The 16,005-nt window shown below is 42.9% G+C and overlaps 1 protein-coding gene across 13 annotated transcripts in view; it reads left to right on the plus strand.

Moving 5' to 3' along the window:
• Positions 1–16,005, plus strand: part of LOC102924940 (AGBL carboxypeptidase 4) — a 1,182,350-nt gene that overhangs the window by 1,086,969 nt on the left and 79,376 nt on the right. For all 13 annotated transcript variants that reach the window (XM_076564763.1, XM_076564765.1, XM_076564757.1 and 10 more), the window contains one exon: positions 1,183–1,294. In XM_076564763.1, the coding sequence (XP_076420878.1) occupies positions 1,183–1,294 (112 nt within the window). The remainder of the gene's footprint in view (positions 1–1,182; positions 1,295–16,005) is intronic.

A 16,005-nucleotide genomic window follows, 5' to 3' on the forward strand; every position in this document is an offset into this window, starting at 1 on the left:
ATCAGTATTTTATTTTCTAAGTGATGGGCCACAGGAAACACTTGCTCAAGAAAGCAAGATAGTCAGCTCCATGGGGGAGATTCATTCTGGGCCAAGACGATGGACTGGACAGTGACACCGAGATTATTGGAAGTGTGAGCAAGCACAATGGTGTTAGAAGATTTCTGTAGCCTGGCCTATTGTGGAGAGGGTGTAGACTGTATGAAGACATGGTGGTACCTGGAGAAAGTACCCCTACTCAAATTCAAACAGAACTTTCAACAAATATGGAAGAATAAGAGAAAGGGGAGGTAGAGGGCCAAGGTCACAATTATACTTGCCACAGTGGCGTGACTAACAGAGGGTGTAGAGAATGTAGTATGGGTAGGCATCATTCTCCAGGTGACACTGGAACAAAGACTCCAATAAGCAGGACAGTGAGTCTGAGTCACTCGGATACCTAGAGAAGAAGTATCTGGGCAAAAGAACAGCCTGGCACTGTCCTTGAGGAAGGAAATGCCTGCTGTGTTGGAAGAACATGAGCGACAGTAGCTGCTACAGAGCAAGCAAGAGGGATGGTGGAAGCAGCTGAGACCAAAAAGGCTAACATGGTAGATGAAGTGTGGCCTCCTAGCCTGTTGTAAAGATGTAGGCTTTTATACCCAAGGTAACAGGGAGCCATTGCAGCAGCAGAGAGATATGACTTACGTATTAAGAAGATCACCTTGGTCATTGTGTGAAAGGTTAGAGTGGAAAGCGGCAAGGATGGAAACAAGAAGACCACCAAGCTCAGGTGGTATCAGTAGAAGTCATGAAAAATGTTTGTATATTTGGGAGACGACAGATTAGCCATAGGTATGGAACACAAAGGGATAATGGGGACACTCAGGAATACCAGTGATTCTGGCCTCAGCATTTCTTTCACCTGCACTGTGTAATGTGCCTGTGTTCATAAGTATAAAAGTGGGATGGAGTCACAGGAGTATTTTTGAACCTCTCTGTAATTAAGTATCTTCTTCTATCAGTTTGGAATTATAATAACAGTGATCTCAAAATATTGGTAGCTCTAAATTAATAAATCCTAGTAAACTGCTTAGAACTCCACCTGGGAAACAATATGACTTTTCCCCTCCTGATTGTATTGGGTATTTGGGAAGCTCAGCCCATCCCACCATACTGACTCTCAGTTTGGACTTTGTCTAGGTGCTCTCTGATGGGATTTGACCTGAATCGTCACTGGCTGGATCCCTCTCCATGGGCCCATCCCACCCTACACGGAGTAAAGCAACTCATCATCAAGATGTACAACGACCCAGTGAGTAGCAGGATGCCCTTGACAGCTGCTGTCCAATGGCCGGATCTGGGAATGGAAAACTGTATGAGAAAGTCCTCAGGCAGATTTAAATTAAGGTTACATGAGCAAAATTAGGAAGATACTAACCATGCATATATCTGAATTTTACAGGCCCAGTATCTTCTCCCAGCCCTTTCTTTTCCCCACCTCTCATAAATATTGACTCAATTGTGGTAGTATAATGGAATGAAGTAAATACATTGTAGTACATCTTTATTTGTCAAGGCTTCTTGGTGATAAGCCAAAGAAATGCAACTTGAATTAGTATAAGAAAATAGAGAATCTAATGGAATACCAGCAGTATAATATACTTAAAGAGTATAGGCTGGCCTACTCCACACATACGGAACATGGCTGCCATGTGCCCCACCTGGTGACTTCCACTTCTACCTTGTAGATGTAACCAACCGTCTTATTAAATAAGAAACACAGAACCAATGCAAAGAAGAAAGCCAAGAGATCAGAGCTAAGAGCCTTACCTGCCTGCTGCAGCTAGCCAAGAGACCTCTCCGAAAAAGAGACCTACTTCCTGTCTGTTTGTCTTTATATAGACTTTCTGTTCTGCCTTCTCATTGGTTGTAAACCCAATCACGTGACTGCCTCATCACTACCTGTCTGTACAGACCTCTAGACACACATTGGAGCATGTGTCTCCAATGCTGGCTGTATCCTTGAACACTTCATAAGCACCTAGCTCTGCTTATCAAATGCTGGGATTAAAAGCGTGCGCCACCACCGCTCTGCTATGGCTTGCTATTAGCTCTGACCCCCAAACAACTTTATTTATTAACATACAAATAAAATCACATTTCAGTACAAATAAATACCACCATATTTCCCCTTTTCTATTTTAATAAAAAGAAAAAAAAAGCCAAAGGTTATAACTAATAAAAGAAAAACTATATACAAATGTACAATAACTATATACAATATATACAAGTAATAAATACCTAAACAATATCTAGTCCATTTGTATTTGAAAAATTCAGAGAAAATAATTTCATTATCTATCCTATTTTGGTAAGTCCAAAATGTATCTAATTCACTTTCTATCCTAATTAATCTTCAACTATAACTAACTAACCTTCAACTCCCTCAGAGACTCAGGAAGGAAATAATATTACCTAACAAAAATAAAAACAGGAAGTGCATGCAAGCAACTTCCAAAAAATTTGTGAGTTGACAGAAATAACCAGCTGCCTGGACAGTCACTTGAGGTTTCTCTGCAGTGTTGGGGCATCATCTTCAGCCTATAGGCTTAGCGTATCTGACAGACTCATTTGTTAAGTAGGATATACACAAGGTCAACAGTTCAACCTCACATTGGGTGAGAACAGTCCATGTACCAGAAACACCTGAATTCCACTAGTGTCATGTCATGATTCAGGATTTTAAATTCTGGAAATTGTTGATGGTTTTTTAGTTCAGCTGTCCATTCTTCTTGGCTGTGTATATATGGCTTTATCTCAGCATCCTGTTTTTCTTCACATCCCTCTATTAAATGCCAGTCTACTATTGAGAGGCGTGAGCTTAGTTACTCTTCAAGAATAACTGTTTCAGCTGCTGTTCCATTGCACATCAGAACTGTTCAGCTGCCTTCGAAGAAAAGGGCACTGTACCTTTTCTGGATTGCGAAGGCCACTTCAGGGATGGTACCATATCGTCCTGGCCTCAGAAGATGCCTTTTGATAAAGCCATACTATCTTGACTTGCTCTCATCTTACAAAAAGACTGTAGCTGGCCTAGTTTGGAGGGCACACACACCTCTGGGCAATGGGGTAGCCCAAGAAGCAAGAATGTATAAAGATGGCACAGTCTTGGGGCCCATGTGGTTGGATTTGGGGCTCTGATCCTGAAGAAGAGGAGGGCCTGCTGTTCTGGAAGAAAGAAGGGAACCATACAGACAGAGCTGCACTATGTTCACGCAGAGGAGCAAGTTGTTGAAGTGAGAAATCAGAGAAGACAATAGGCATTTGTAGTGTAGAGGAGATAGATGAGAGTCATCCTTTCTGAAGAGCTATCAGCAAAGGGGCATAGCAGACCTTTGTACCTAGGAGTGATGGCATGGGTGGACAGAGGTATGGGACATAGGAAATAGAATTTTGTAGCAATTTACAGTTGTCTTGGGATGGAGTGTATGACCTGGGAGCTTTCCCTTACTGAAAGTATTCAAGGTGAAGTGAAACTACACTGTCAAAAATGGTGCAATTGTTTGAATTACATTCTAGTAAAATTATACACAAGTCCTTCCTTCCCAGCTGTGATGGTAGTGATTTTGATGGCCCCGTAAGTGCATATCAAGTGACAGATGGTGGTAGCTAAGGCAGATTTCCAGAGTTGGGGTATTTCAGAGATGCACCAGTGTGACCTGTTCTGCTTACTCTGCTGAAGGTGCCAATAAAAATGGAGCTAATTAGAGAGCAACATAAAGCTGTGCTAAAAGACAAATATATATATTAGAGCAAAGATCAGTGACCTTGGTTTTAACAATCATTTTATTTAAAAAAAATCATTTTATTATACGTGTGTGTGTGTGTGTGTGTGTGTGTGTGTGTGTGTGTGTGTGTACACATATAATTCCCACAGCATGTATATGGTGGTCAGAGGACAACTTGTGGGAGTCCATTCTCGCCTTCCACTATTTGGGTGTTGAATAATCCAATCGGGTCATCAGGCTTGGGAGAAGTGCCTTTAACCACCAAGCGATCCCACTGGCTCAGGAGCCACCATTTTCTTGACTATGGATATGAATTCTTCTTTCCTGGGTTCTTTGATAGACCACATTTTGTTAGGGATTGCGTTGCCACAGCTTTAGTACATGACTTCCTTCTCCAACTCATCCTTGGCCCAGTTGAAAGCCAACTATGTACATCTAACCCACTTATTGCTCTAGGCTGTCCTATCTCTGTACCTTTCAGAAAGTAGGGCTGCATCATATTTTCCCAGGAAACACCTGCAATCTACAGAGTTCTCTCCCCTGCCTCCAAGCTTCTGTATTGGTTCTTGTCTTATGAGTAGAGTGTCATGGCTTCTTTTGCTGCTGCCTCCTTTTCAGGGAGAATAGCTGAACTATTAGTTTTCCTGATCTGGCTAGTGAAAGATATGCAACAACTGCCTGTTAAAGTTGATTGGATTGAACATGACACAATCTATTGTACCAATTGTAATGTTGTTGGTAGATGCAAAACTGTCATCCATGGAAAGGATGCCATAATAAGGCATGAAAGGCTGGATTCTGGGTCAGCAGATGCAACAGAGTGGGTTCACTGAACAAAGTGGTGTTTTAGATGAATCCAAAGAAAAGAGCTGGTGGGGAGGATGTGGACAGTAGAGGGACTATCTTAGACAATGTTCTATTGCTGTAAGAGACACGATAACCATGGCAATTCTTATTTTTAAAGCATTTAATTGGGACTTGTTTATAGTTTCAAAGGTTAGTATCATCATGGCAGGAAGCATGGCAACACACAGGCAGACATGGTGCTGGAGAAGTAGCTGAGACTTCCACATTGGGATCTGCAGGCAACAGGAAGAAAACCACTGGACTTGTCTTGGGCTTCTGAAACCTCAAAGCCCAACACCAGTGGCACTCTTCCTCCAACAAGGCCACACCTCCTAATCCTTTCAAATAGGGCCAATCCCTAAACTTTTAAAAAAATGAATCTGTGGGAATCATTCTTATTCAAACTACCACAGGGACCCAAGAAAAGCAACTCAAATGGCTAAAGAGGAAGATATTTGAGCTTGCCACTGCCATCATCAATAAGAAGCTATCAATTTGCTCACAAATGACTAGATATTCATTTGTGTTCCAAAACATAGCTCAGGGAAAAATAAGTTGTGGAGATATTAGGGCATTGCTGATGACATGTATTGACTTATCATTGGCTGTTTGGATGGCAGTATACTTGGTTGCTAAGACAACAGTATAAGCTACTTTCTTCCTAGAAGTCCACACCTTTTTGCCCCAAACAAGGGCATTATAAGGAGTTGAGTTGACTCCAACTAGGATTCCCGACCCCATACTTTCCTCTTTATTCCCTTTATCCTCACTGCTTTTTTTTTTGTGGGGTGGACTGCTTAATATAGCATGCACATATTCTCTCAAAGCTTCCATGAGTCTGAAATGTGGGAACAGCCTAGCTATTCTATGATGCAGGAAAGATACCCAGGGAAGGGAAAGCTTCCTAGGTGGAAAACTCCAGTGTCTGCAATCTCCCTTGATTGAGAGGCAGACTCAATAGACTGAACTGAGAGTAGACAGAAGGACAAAGGGACAGCTGTATGATTTGGGGAGCAATGTGGGCTTTATTTTCATTGAGTTTAAGCAGGTGAGTGACAGGATCAAGTTTGTGTTTTAGAAGAACCCCTCTGGCATGGGTGTCTTTTAAGAGTCCAGCCTAGGAGTTGGGAGAATGACCTGTTAGCCTGCTGCTATTAGGAGTAGGGAAGAGAGGAGGGAGGTATGAGATACATTAGGGAGGGAAACATAAGGACTGCTGATTGTGGTCAATGGGAGAGGAAGGAGTTTGCAGGATGCCAGTAGTTTGCCTTGGGCCACACCGTGGATGTGCTACCCTTCCTGAGAATGCCAGGAAAATTAACATGCACAGGAGATGTAACAGGTGACACAGGATGTGCTCTGTTTTAAGTTAAGTAGGAATAATATGTACAATCTGCACTTTGAGTCACTGGAAGGAGCCATTCCATGTCCTTCTCAGTGGACAATGACAGCCTACTGTCCTCGTGTTAGTGGCAGCATTTGCTTCAAAGGCTGCTCTCCTAGCCCCAGGCTCACTCAACCATTCACCCCAATGAGGACGTTTGATATTAAATTATGCTCTTGAAAAAGGTGTGTTTAACCCAGAGGACTACACTGAGCTGAGATACAAAGTGTTTCATGTTCCGCATCCGTTATAGTTCCCTCTGCACAGGGTGACTCTTGTTTACCAGCTGTGATCGGTTGTTCCCTGAGGGCAGAGTCTGGCTAATTTTTCAGGGTCCCTGGTGTTCAGCAGAGCTCTGACTGTGAGTGAGCAGGTGCTCAGCATAAATGTTGAGCAAGTGACAGAGTAAGCCTAGGTCCCCTGTGCCTTGGCTTTAGATTTCTCTGAAGAAGAGCGTTGGTGTGCAAACCCTCCTCTCCCAAAGCTACCTTCTATCACCATTACTGTGTTCTCTGACTGAGAAACTGATCTGGTGACACAAACCCTCTCCTGAGTTCACCTGCAATCTGCTGAGATCATCCCAACCCCCAAGGGACAGAAGAAGAGATGATGTCACCCGGTGCCTTTCCTAGAATACACAGGCTTCATATCATCTTTGGTGACTCACTCCACCCTTAGGCTCTGCCTGCTCAGTCTTACATAACCACTGTTGAGCTTTGGTGCCTCTAACCACCAAAGACTCTCCTTGGCTCCAGTCCCCAACTTGCCCCTACCAACTGACCCAACTTGTTCAGGGGCATCACTTAGGCATTTTTGGTAGGTACCTTTAGTGAAGACCAAAGGAACCAATTATGGTCTTTCCTTCCACTTTGATTTTAAGCTTTGTCCCCTTCCATACATAGTAAGTAGCAGTAGAAATGACATCCCTGTTTGGGCAAGAGCTCACCCCCTCACCAGGAGAGTTTCATATTATTGTAGTATACACCAGAATATGAAAATGATTATCACATAATTAGCCACTCTCACACAAAGCCTTCTTCTGATATCTACATCCAGTTATGACCCTAAGACCAAAAGTAAGCTGATCTGTAGGTGAACTTCCAAGGACCATCCACCTGCAGCTCTGCTCACATTTAAAGTCTACCTAGGAGGTACATCCTGATTAGCATTTTTATTTAATGATGCTAAATCAAAAAGGCATCATTTTCTCTAAAAAAACATAATACATGTTCCTCAGTATTAGTGTAAGCAAGACCTCTGGGTAAACTCTGGGGTATAGAAATTGATGGGTGAGTTGCAGGGCTGAGCTCCAGGCCAGAAAGGTCTAAGGCCAGTGCCGTAGACCAAAATACTAAGGAGGATGTGTTATAAGACACAAACTACAGTACTTTAGAAACCTGAGGCTGGGGAGACTGTCCCAAGTGGGCCTGGAGGTGGGTGGTATCGAGGGAAGTTTGAACAATCTACATGTAGACAGAGCTTTAAGAGTAGGTAATACTTCATGAGGTGGCTGTAAATTTGGAGAGGAAAGAGATTACAGGAAAAGGAGAGCAGGCATTCTAGGAGAGCACAACAATAGAATGGGGGTGGGAGACCTGGCTGTTGGAACTAGCCTGTAGGATTTATCATGAGTCGCTCTGCAGGGGCAGGTGAGGGGCTGTATGAGGAAGTTCATGTGTGAGTTTGCATATCAAGCCAAGGAATTAAAATTCAAGCAGTCATCAGACATTACTTTAAATAGATTTTAGTTGAATTAAATATCGTGGCTGTAAAAGAAAAGTTAAAAGTAATGGAATAAAACACAACCTGTCAGGACTATTTCAGCGTATGCCCCCTCTCAATCCTGAGAAGTAGAACAGTCAAGGGAGAGCCAAAAAGCTGGTGAAGCAAGAAAGAAATCAAAGAGGAATATTTCCAGCCATTCAGTTCCTCACTTAAGAAACCACAGAGTCTCATTCTGGAAATTAAATCCAACTAGGTCTCTCTCCCTTGCTTTTGAACCTCTCAATGACTCCCTATACCCACCACAGAAAAGCCAACATCCCTTGACATGCTGTTCGAGGCCATGCATCAACACGCCTGCTCTGTTCATTTTCTGTGCCCCCAGGACCTAGCACAGAACCTGGTACTGCAGAGAATGTTCTGGTGAATGATGAATGAACCCATGAATAAAGAATAGGTGTTTCAGAAAACTACTGAGGCTGCAGTATGCAGAGTGGATCGAAGGAGCCCAGGCCATGAGAACACAGCCCAGTGTAGCACTGTTGCAACAGTGTGGATGAAGGACACCCAGATCTGCTTTCGGGGAGCCAAGGAAGCTACTGATCACTCCAAGATCAGGCTGAGGGAAGGGAATGGGTTACCTTCAGCCCTCTCCATCATCCCAAAATCACTCCAAACCTAAGGGCTGATTTTTTTCCGGTGGTTTCTACACTCCAAGGTGATTTTTCCTTTTCCTGGAAAAGAAAAGCCCCCTCAGCCACTGCTGGCGTTGCTATAACAACTTGGCTGCAGCTCTTTACACAGATCCATTTCCTTAAATCATTTAAGGAAAATTAGCTGCCATAACAACATGGAGCGGCTTTGAAAATAGAGCAAAACAGGGCTGGGTGGCCCCTCCTCCATCCTGAGCCTTCTGGAGTCTTCCAGATAAGCGACTCTCTTTCTGTCAAATAAATAAATAAATTATAACCCATTTACTTGACAAACGAAGAAGTTGGTGACATGGTCAAATAACAGACATAGAACCATCACCCATTCACACCTGCCCATAGAGTACACAAAAATAGATACAAATGCCATAAAGAAACATGTAGGACAATAGATACATGTTTCCATTACACATAAAATGGGAAACACATATAAAAAATACCCATGTTAAATACAAACTGACACATAGGCAAGTTAGGGATGCACATGATTACACAAAGGATTTGAGTGCCAACACAGTGGCAGCCTCGGCTGCTTCACTCACTTAAAATGCAAAGACAGAGTCTCTGGTTCTTATGAACCGTTGTTAAGGTGAGAAAGGTTCTGGGTCAGCACCTCTTCCTCCTGGGTTGCCTGTATGTTCATTGCTGCCAGACTGCTTAGTGCCTGGTCTGGGAGGGGGACAAACATATCTTAGAGATGGGGGATGATCTCATTCCCATCCCTACTTGTAGGCCAAGTAGAAGAACAGGAAGAGCCATGTCATTTTGAATGTAACAATTCTTTGTTTCACATGGCAAATTTTACCCCTCTGTGGAAAAGGGCAACACCACAGCCATGGAAGACCATATCCTTGAGACATGTGAGCCTCACTGGGTCCTCAGGACATCTGGAAGCTGAACAGTGGGTCTCCATACCTTTGGTCCAGATCCATGTCCATGTCCAGATCCATGACGATATTACCCTAGTGCACCTGTGGAGCAGCTGAAACTCTATGGGGTTTTACTGTGTAGCCAAACTACCCATTTTCTTGGAACTCTCAGGCAAGTGATCCCTCAAACCCAGGCCTTTAACTCCCCATCTATATACCATGTGGGTCAAAGGATGATCTCCAAGAGATCATTCCAGATACAAAACCAATGTCAGTTTGGACTTACCTATTGACTACACTGCACAATCCCCTCACTGAGACAGAATTTCTTCAAACCTCAGAAGTCCTGGCTGCCACCTGAGGTGGACTTCCTAATAAATGTCTAGAAAAGTGTTGAGCAAGAAGCTCTGTGGACTTAGCTTCTGAAGATGCAGTGTTTCTTTCCTCTGCTGGCAGGAAAGAATGACTCCTGGCCTACCTGCCTCACCTGCAGTGCAACAAGCCCCTGCCTGATGTGTTGATCATAGAGTATTTTCTTAGGAAGAGAGATTACTGTCCTGGGCCAGAATGGAAAAGAATGTCCAGAATGTGGCCACCTGCTAGAGGTTTCATAACAGGACAAGTCAGTGTGTCCGCAATACCACCATAAATCACACTTAGATATATTCAAGTATTTTCCCACTCCATTCAACATGGCCCAGGAAATCAGTAAATAACTATGGAGGGGAAGGTTCAATATGGTAATAAAAACTTGAAATAAATAAAATGTTGTTCAGGGAATCTAAGAACAGAGGACTGTGGTTCATGAAAATTTTATAGTTTGGGATAGTTTATGAAAGTTTAAGGAATTTGAAAAGAAACTATCATTTTTTTTTGTAAAGGCAACTTCTCCTACCAATAATAAAATTGAGTCCACTATTGGTTTGTTTTTAATAAAGTAGATTCTAACTTTGGCTCTTTGGCAGAAAGCAAGGTGGAAAGATAACTCTCATTTAGAACAATATTCTTGTGGAACTGGTGGCCCTCTGCAACATCTTTCAGTCTGAATGGCCCAACGTGCCTCTTATCAACACAAATGACTGCATGCATATTGCTCAATTTTGTGGGAAACAACAGGGTTTTTGGAGGGTTCTCTTTGAGTCAGGTCCATCTAACTCTTTATGCCTTAATTCTCAGGAAACAGAATGTCTCTTGCATCTTCTGTGCTTTTATTAGGGCTAGACACTGTGCATATAAACCTTTATTAGCAGCATACAGGAAATGGGGCCATTATTTTATGCTTTTGGCTGAGCACTTTTCTCCCAGTCCTCACAGCTCCAGCTCCTGCATCCTACCATAAACTATGATCTCCTTGAAGGCCTGGACTTTGCCTTCATCATTTCTGTGTCCCTGACATTCAGTATAAAATGCAGGCCTTCAGGGAATGTGGAGAGAGGGGTAAGGACGAGGCCATCGGAAAAGAAGAAATCCTCTCATTAAAACCTGAATTGCAGCCGGGCAGTGGTGACGCATGCCTTTAATCCCAGCACTTGGGAGGCAGAGGCAGGTGGATCTCTGTGAGTTCGAGGCCAGCCTGGGCTACAGAGTGAGTTCCAGGAAAATCGCAAAGCTACACAGAGAAACCCTGTCTCAAAAAGCAAAAAAAGAAAAAAATATATAAAACCTGGATTGTAACATGAATGGGGTTCTACAGGATGGATAGGGAGCTACCATGGTAGCTCAGTGGGTAAAAGCACTTGACACAAGCATGAGACCCAAGTTCCAATCTCCAGGATCCATGTAAAACCATGAGCACTTGCATGTGTCTATAGTTCTAATGTTACTATGGCAAGATGGGAGACAGAGACAGAAAAATGCCTGGAAGAGTCAGCAGCAAAGCAAGAGACCCTGTTTCAAAACAAGGTGGAAGGCGAGGACCAACACCCACAGTTAACTGACTTCCACATGTGTGTGTGTGTGTGTGTGTGTGTGTGTGTGTACGCACACACACACACACAGAGCATGCAGGGGGGATTATTAAAAAATGGATAGACCTTTGATGAGTAGTGAGGAAGAAGAATCTTCTACACAAGGCTGCAAAAGTGGCTCAGTGGTTAAGAGCACTGGCTGCTCTTCAGAAGATCGCAGGTTCAATTCCCAGCCCCCACCTGGTGGTTCATAACCATCTGTAATTCTAGTTCCATAGGATCCAACACCCTCTGCTGGCCTCTGTCATACCAGGCACACACAGTACACACCTATAAATGTAAACAAAGCACCCATACACATAAAATAAGTCTTTAAAAAATCTTGTAAGCAAGAGACATTCTCCAAATCTTCCAGAACCCACCTCCAAACCCATCTTTCCCCAAGTTTCCCTAGACCTTCCTCACACAGTAAGACCTCACACTTTGCTTTTCTGCAAATATTAATAACTCTGCTTTTTTAAAAAAAACTATTGGTTTATTCCACAAATATTGTCAGAGGTATTCCTTGGGCATGGTTCCTCAGTTTGACCTCCTCTGGCCCAGGGGCTCCATGTTCTCAGCCACATTGCAAATCCCTCCAGCACAAGACTTGCCTTTTCATCCTTGTTACCTTGAACATGACCAGGTGGCCTAAAGAGCCCCTGAGAAGCTCAGTCCCTTCTGAGTTGTTTGAGTGCTACATGCTCCCGACAGAGCTGGGCACACTCTTGCTCAAAGTACACATCATGCTGCACTTCAGTGACAGTTGTCTGTCTCCTTTAGACTGTGAACCTCTAAGAGAAGTTGAGTCTTTTTAATCTTCTTTCCGAATTTCCTAGCACAGTTCACCATCCCCATAGACCACAAATGAAGCCTTGGAAAAAGAAATCCTGGCAAAATCTCCCTCATCCCACCTGTCAATTTCCAGCAAGACAGCACCAAGTCATCCCAGAAGAAACCACACAGTATTTCAAACATCTGTAATCTTCTCTCTCTGTGTAGTGTTTTTATGGAAGTGTTGTCTTTTACTTTTTCTTGCTGATCCTTGTTATAAAGAACTCCCAAATATGGAGGATTTTTTTTCTCACTTACCCTTAATCTCAGCAATAGAGGCAGGTGGGGGCAGGAAGATCTCTGAGTTAGAGGCCAGCCTGGATTACAAAGCAAGTTCCAGGACAGCTAGGGCTACACTGAGAAACCCTGTCTTGAAAAACCAACAAATGAACAAACAAAAAAGTTGTGAATTTTTTCTCATATTTCAATTTTAGAAATTCTGAAGCATTTGAATCCAGCAGTGTAGAACCCTCTCTTGAATTTATAAATGCTGAAGCTCTTCCCTTCACACCATCTGTTACCACTATCCATTCTTTATACCTTGGCTTCTCAGATAAACCAAGCTTTGGTCCCATTCTCCCTGTATCACAGTCACTGATAAGCTAAACCACTATGAACTGAAAAGGGGATCTGGACATGGTCTGGCACTTCAGTTTATCTCCAAGTCAACGCTTCTGATTTGCTTGCACCACCTCTTTTCACTGATCCCACACCCTTCTTCCCCTTCTGTGCCCTTGTCTCAGCATGTGAGATCTGTGAATACAGCCTGCCACCCCATCAGGCACCAAGCTGAGGAGGCCTGTAACAGAGGACAGGTTACATTTTAGGATGTTTTGTGTTTAACATGTGTGGAACTTTTTGGAGTGTTATTTTTGGTTGTTGCTGTCGGGAGGCTCTGGAGCCCAGGATGAATTCATGCTGGTACATCAAATAGCATATTGCATTTCAGAAACTGGCCTTAGCCATGGGAAATCAAGTAAGCCAGATGCCTAATTACTCCATTATTTACTGTGGTGGAGAGAGCTGAATTCTGATGAAAAGACCAGACTAATCGCAGCTTCCAGCAAGAACCGAACAGTTTAACCTTTTATCAGGAAATTACCCCTATCTTCCTAAAGTACTAATGCCCATTTCCCTAGACCCACACCAGTCCCAAGTGTCTGATTGTAAGGAGGCTTATCAGCCTGAACACAGCCTGAACCTCTGGCTGATGAGCCTCTATGCTCTCCCATTCTTCAAGTCGTTGAGGGGTTTCTGCTGTATTACGTCATGACAGGTAAAGAGTGTCGATAAAAGAGGAACTTCCTTGTACCTTCAAAGGCAAAAAGGCATTCATTCACCCATTCAGCAAACATTTCCAGAGCATAAGCACTGTGCACTACATCACAAAGGCCAACTAAACCCAGTGCCTCCCTTACAAGATCTAGATGAGGGCAGTGGTCCTGGAGCTGTTTACAGAAAAACTTCCAGAAACCTGAGGAAACCCCTCACAGGACTCTTTCTTTATAACAGAGCAGCTGAGTCATGTGGTTAAGGACTCAAGCTTAGGCCTTGGTCTGAACTGCAATTCAACACTCAAGGGCTCAGCTATCCTGGGCAGGTCCCCTTAACTGTTTTAAGTTTCAGTGTCTTCCTTTGGGAGGGGGTGCTTGTGAGGATTAAATAACTGAATTCCTGTGATTAGCTCAAAGCATCCTAAAAGGCACACCTAAAAAGAGATGGATAAAGGAGTCTTTTGGCAATGAAATATGCAAACTTGTGGTTAACATGGTTAACAACACCAGACAGGTCAACCTATGATCATGCACATGGTTATGATGGACAAGGGCTCTGAGAGCCAATAGGAACAAAACATGGCTGAACTAGACTTAGGGTAATACAAGGCTCCCTGGGGGAACTGAGTCTAAAGAAATAGTCTAGTGTGAACAAGGATTTGCACAACAACATGGCAAGGGTTTCAAAGGATGAGTAGGAGTTGAGTTGTTTAGTCAGCCTGGGAGGAGCATCACCACAGAGCAAAGACTAGCAGGAAGAAATACTGGGAAATTTACAAGTTCAGCTGGTGGACTGGAGGAAGGACAGAAGGCAAGACTAGGTTGAAGAAAGAAACCTGTCAGTGACAAAGAGCCCATTACCTACCTCAATGTGTTTGTACTTGATTTGGAAAGTCACAGAGAACCACTAGTCAATGAGCAAGAGGACAGAATTCAAAAGAAGGGGGGAAAGGTTCCCCTGTGTTTCTTGAGCTTGAACTCTATACTATTGGTAGCTTTGCTCCAGCAATTGTAATACTTTATAAACAAAGAAATAATCTGAAGTGTGAACGATAATCTGAGAGAGAGAGAGAGAGAGAGAGAGAGAGAGAGAGAGAGAGAGAGAGAGGGAGGGAGGGAGGGAGGGAGGGAGGAGAGAGAGAGAGAGAGAGAGAGAGAGAGAGAGAGAGAGAGAGAGAGAGAGAGACATGGAATAAACATTCATAAATAGTGGGGAAAAACTGAGGAAAATATAAATGCCTAGCAGTAGGAAACTGATTAAATGAATCACAATGCATTCATATAATGGATGCTTATAATGAGATTATAATATTGAGAACTGCACATGCTGTAATTTTAAGTGAAAAAAAGCAGACTGAGTTGCACATGTATTATGTTACAACAAACATAACAACTAGGTTTAAAACACACACACAAATAGAATAGCAAACTGGATGTTAGCAGCAGTTATTTCTAGGCATTAGGGTGGTCTCCCCTTGCTTCTTAATATTTCTCAATAATTTTCCATAAGTACATGTTATCTTTGCAACTAGAAAACATTGTGAAAGGATGAGGGGACCTGCTACAGAGTTATGAATCACATTCAGTCATGTGGTTCTCCCAAGGAGAACAAGTCCCAACCCATATTATATAAGAGAACTATGTCTAATATACAGCTTTTCATCTGCCCCTCTAGCTAGCTATCCCCATCCATCCATCCATCCATCCATCCATCCATCCATCCATCCATCCATCCTATTACTATCCCTTTCTATTCAAACATTCTAACAGGTATTAACTTCTTGCTCATCACCTTCTGGAAGCACAATGGAGAATTTCCCTGTTCCTTCCCTGGAGCACACCCACATTTTGTTCTCTTCCTATTTTGGCCCCTTCTTGGTCTGCTAAGTCTATGACCTTATTGCATTGTGCTATTGGCTAGGAGAACTGGAGAATGAATGGGTAAAGAGCATATACTCTTTAGTTAAAAGTTGCCTGTAGGCTGTGACTCTGGCTCTACTTGATTTTTTACCTCTATGAATTTCAGTGGCCTTTTCTGTGCAATATGGTGGTACCATCTCCTCAGGGGAATTTTGTAAAGATAAAAAGTCACTGGCTATGGTGGCAGAGGCCTGTGATTATAACACTGGGAAAGCCTGGGCAAGCAAATCTAAAGTTCAAGGCCAGCCCAGGCAACTGTATAGTTAGTTATTTGGGTTGTTTCTGTGTCAACATACCCAGCAAAAACAACTCAAGGAAGGGAGAGTTTGGCTCACAGTATGACAATATGGTTTACCAAGATAGAGAAGTCACAGTGGCAAGAGCTTGAAGCAGCCCATCACATTGCATCCACAGTGATGAAATAGAGAGAGGGGAATGCTGTGGCCAGCTCTCCTCCCTTTTCAGTTCAACAGCCGAGCCCGTGAATGGACCACTCACATATAAGGTATGTCTTCTCACCTTAATTAACCCAATGTAGAAACTTCTGCATGCCTCTTAGGATATTCTAGATCCTGTCACAGTAACAATATTAGTCATCACAGCTACATAGTGAGACCCTACCTCAAAAAAAATCAACAGTGGGTTTTTTTTTTCGTAATAATGGCAAATAATAAGCATTTAGTAAATATTAGCCTGTATTTGTATTAACCTAAATGTAGTAATATCCAAT

Source organism: Peromyscus maniculatus, chromosome 2, assembly GCF_049852395.1.
Source record: "Peromyscus maniculatus bairdii isolate BWxNUB_F1_BW_parent chromosome 2, HU_Pman_BW_mat_3.1, whole genome shotgun sequence".
NCBI lineage: Eukaryota > Metazoa > Chordata > Mammalia > Rodentia > Cricetidae > Peromyscus > Peromyscus maniculatus.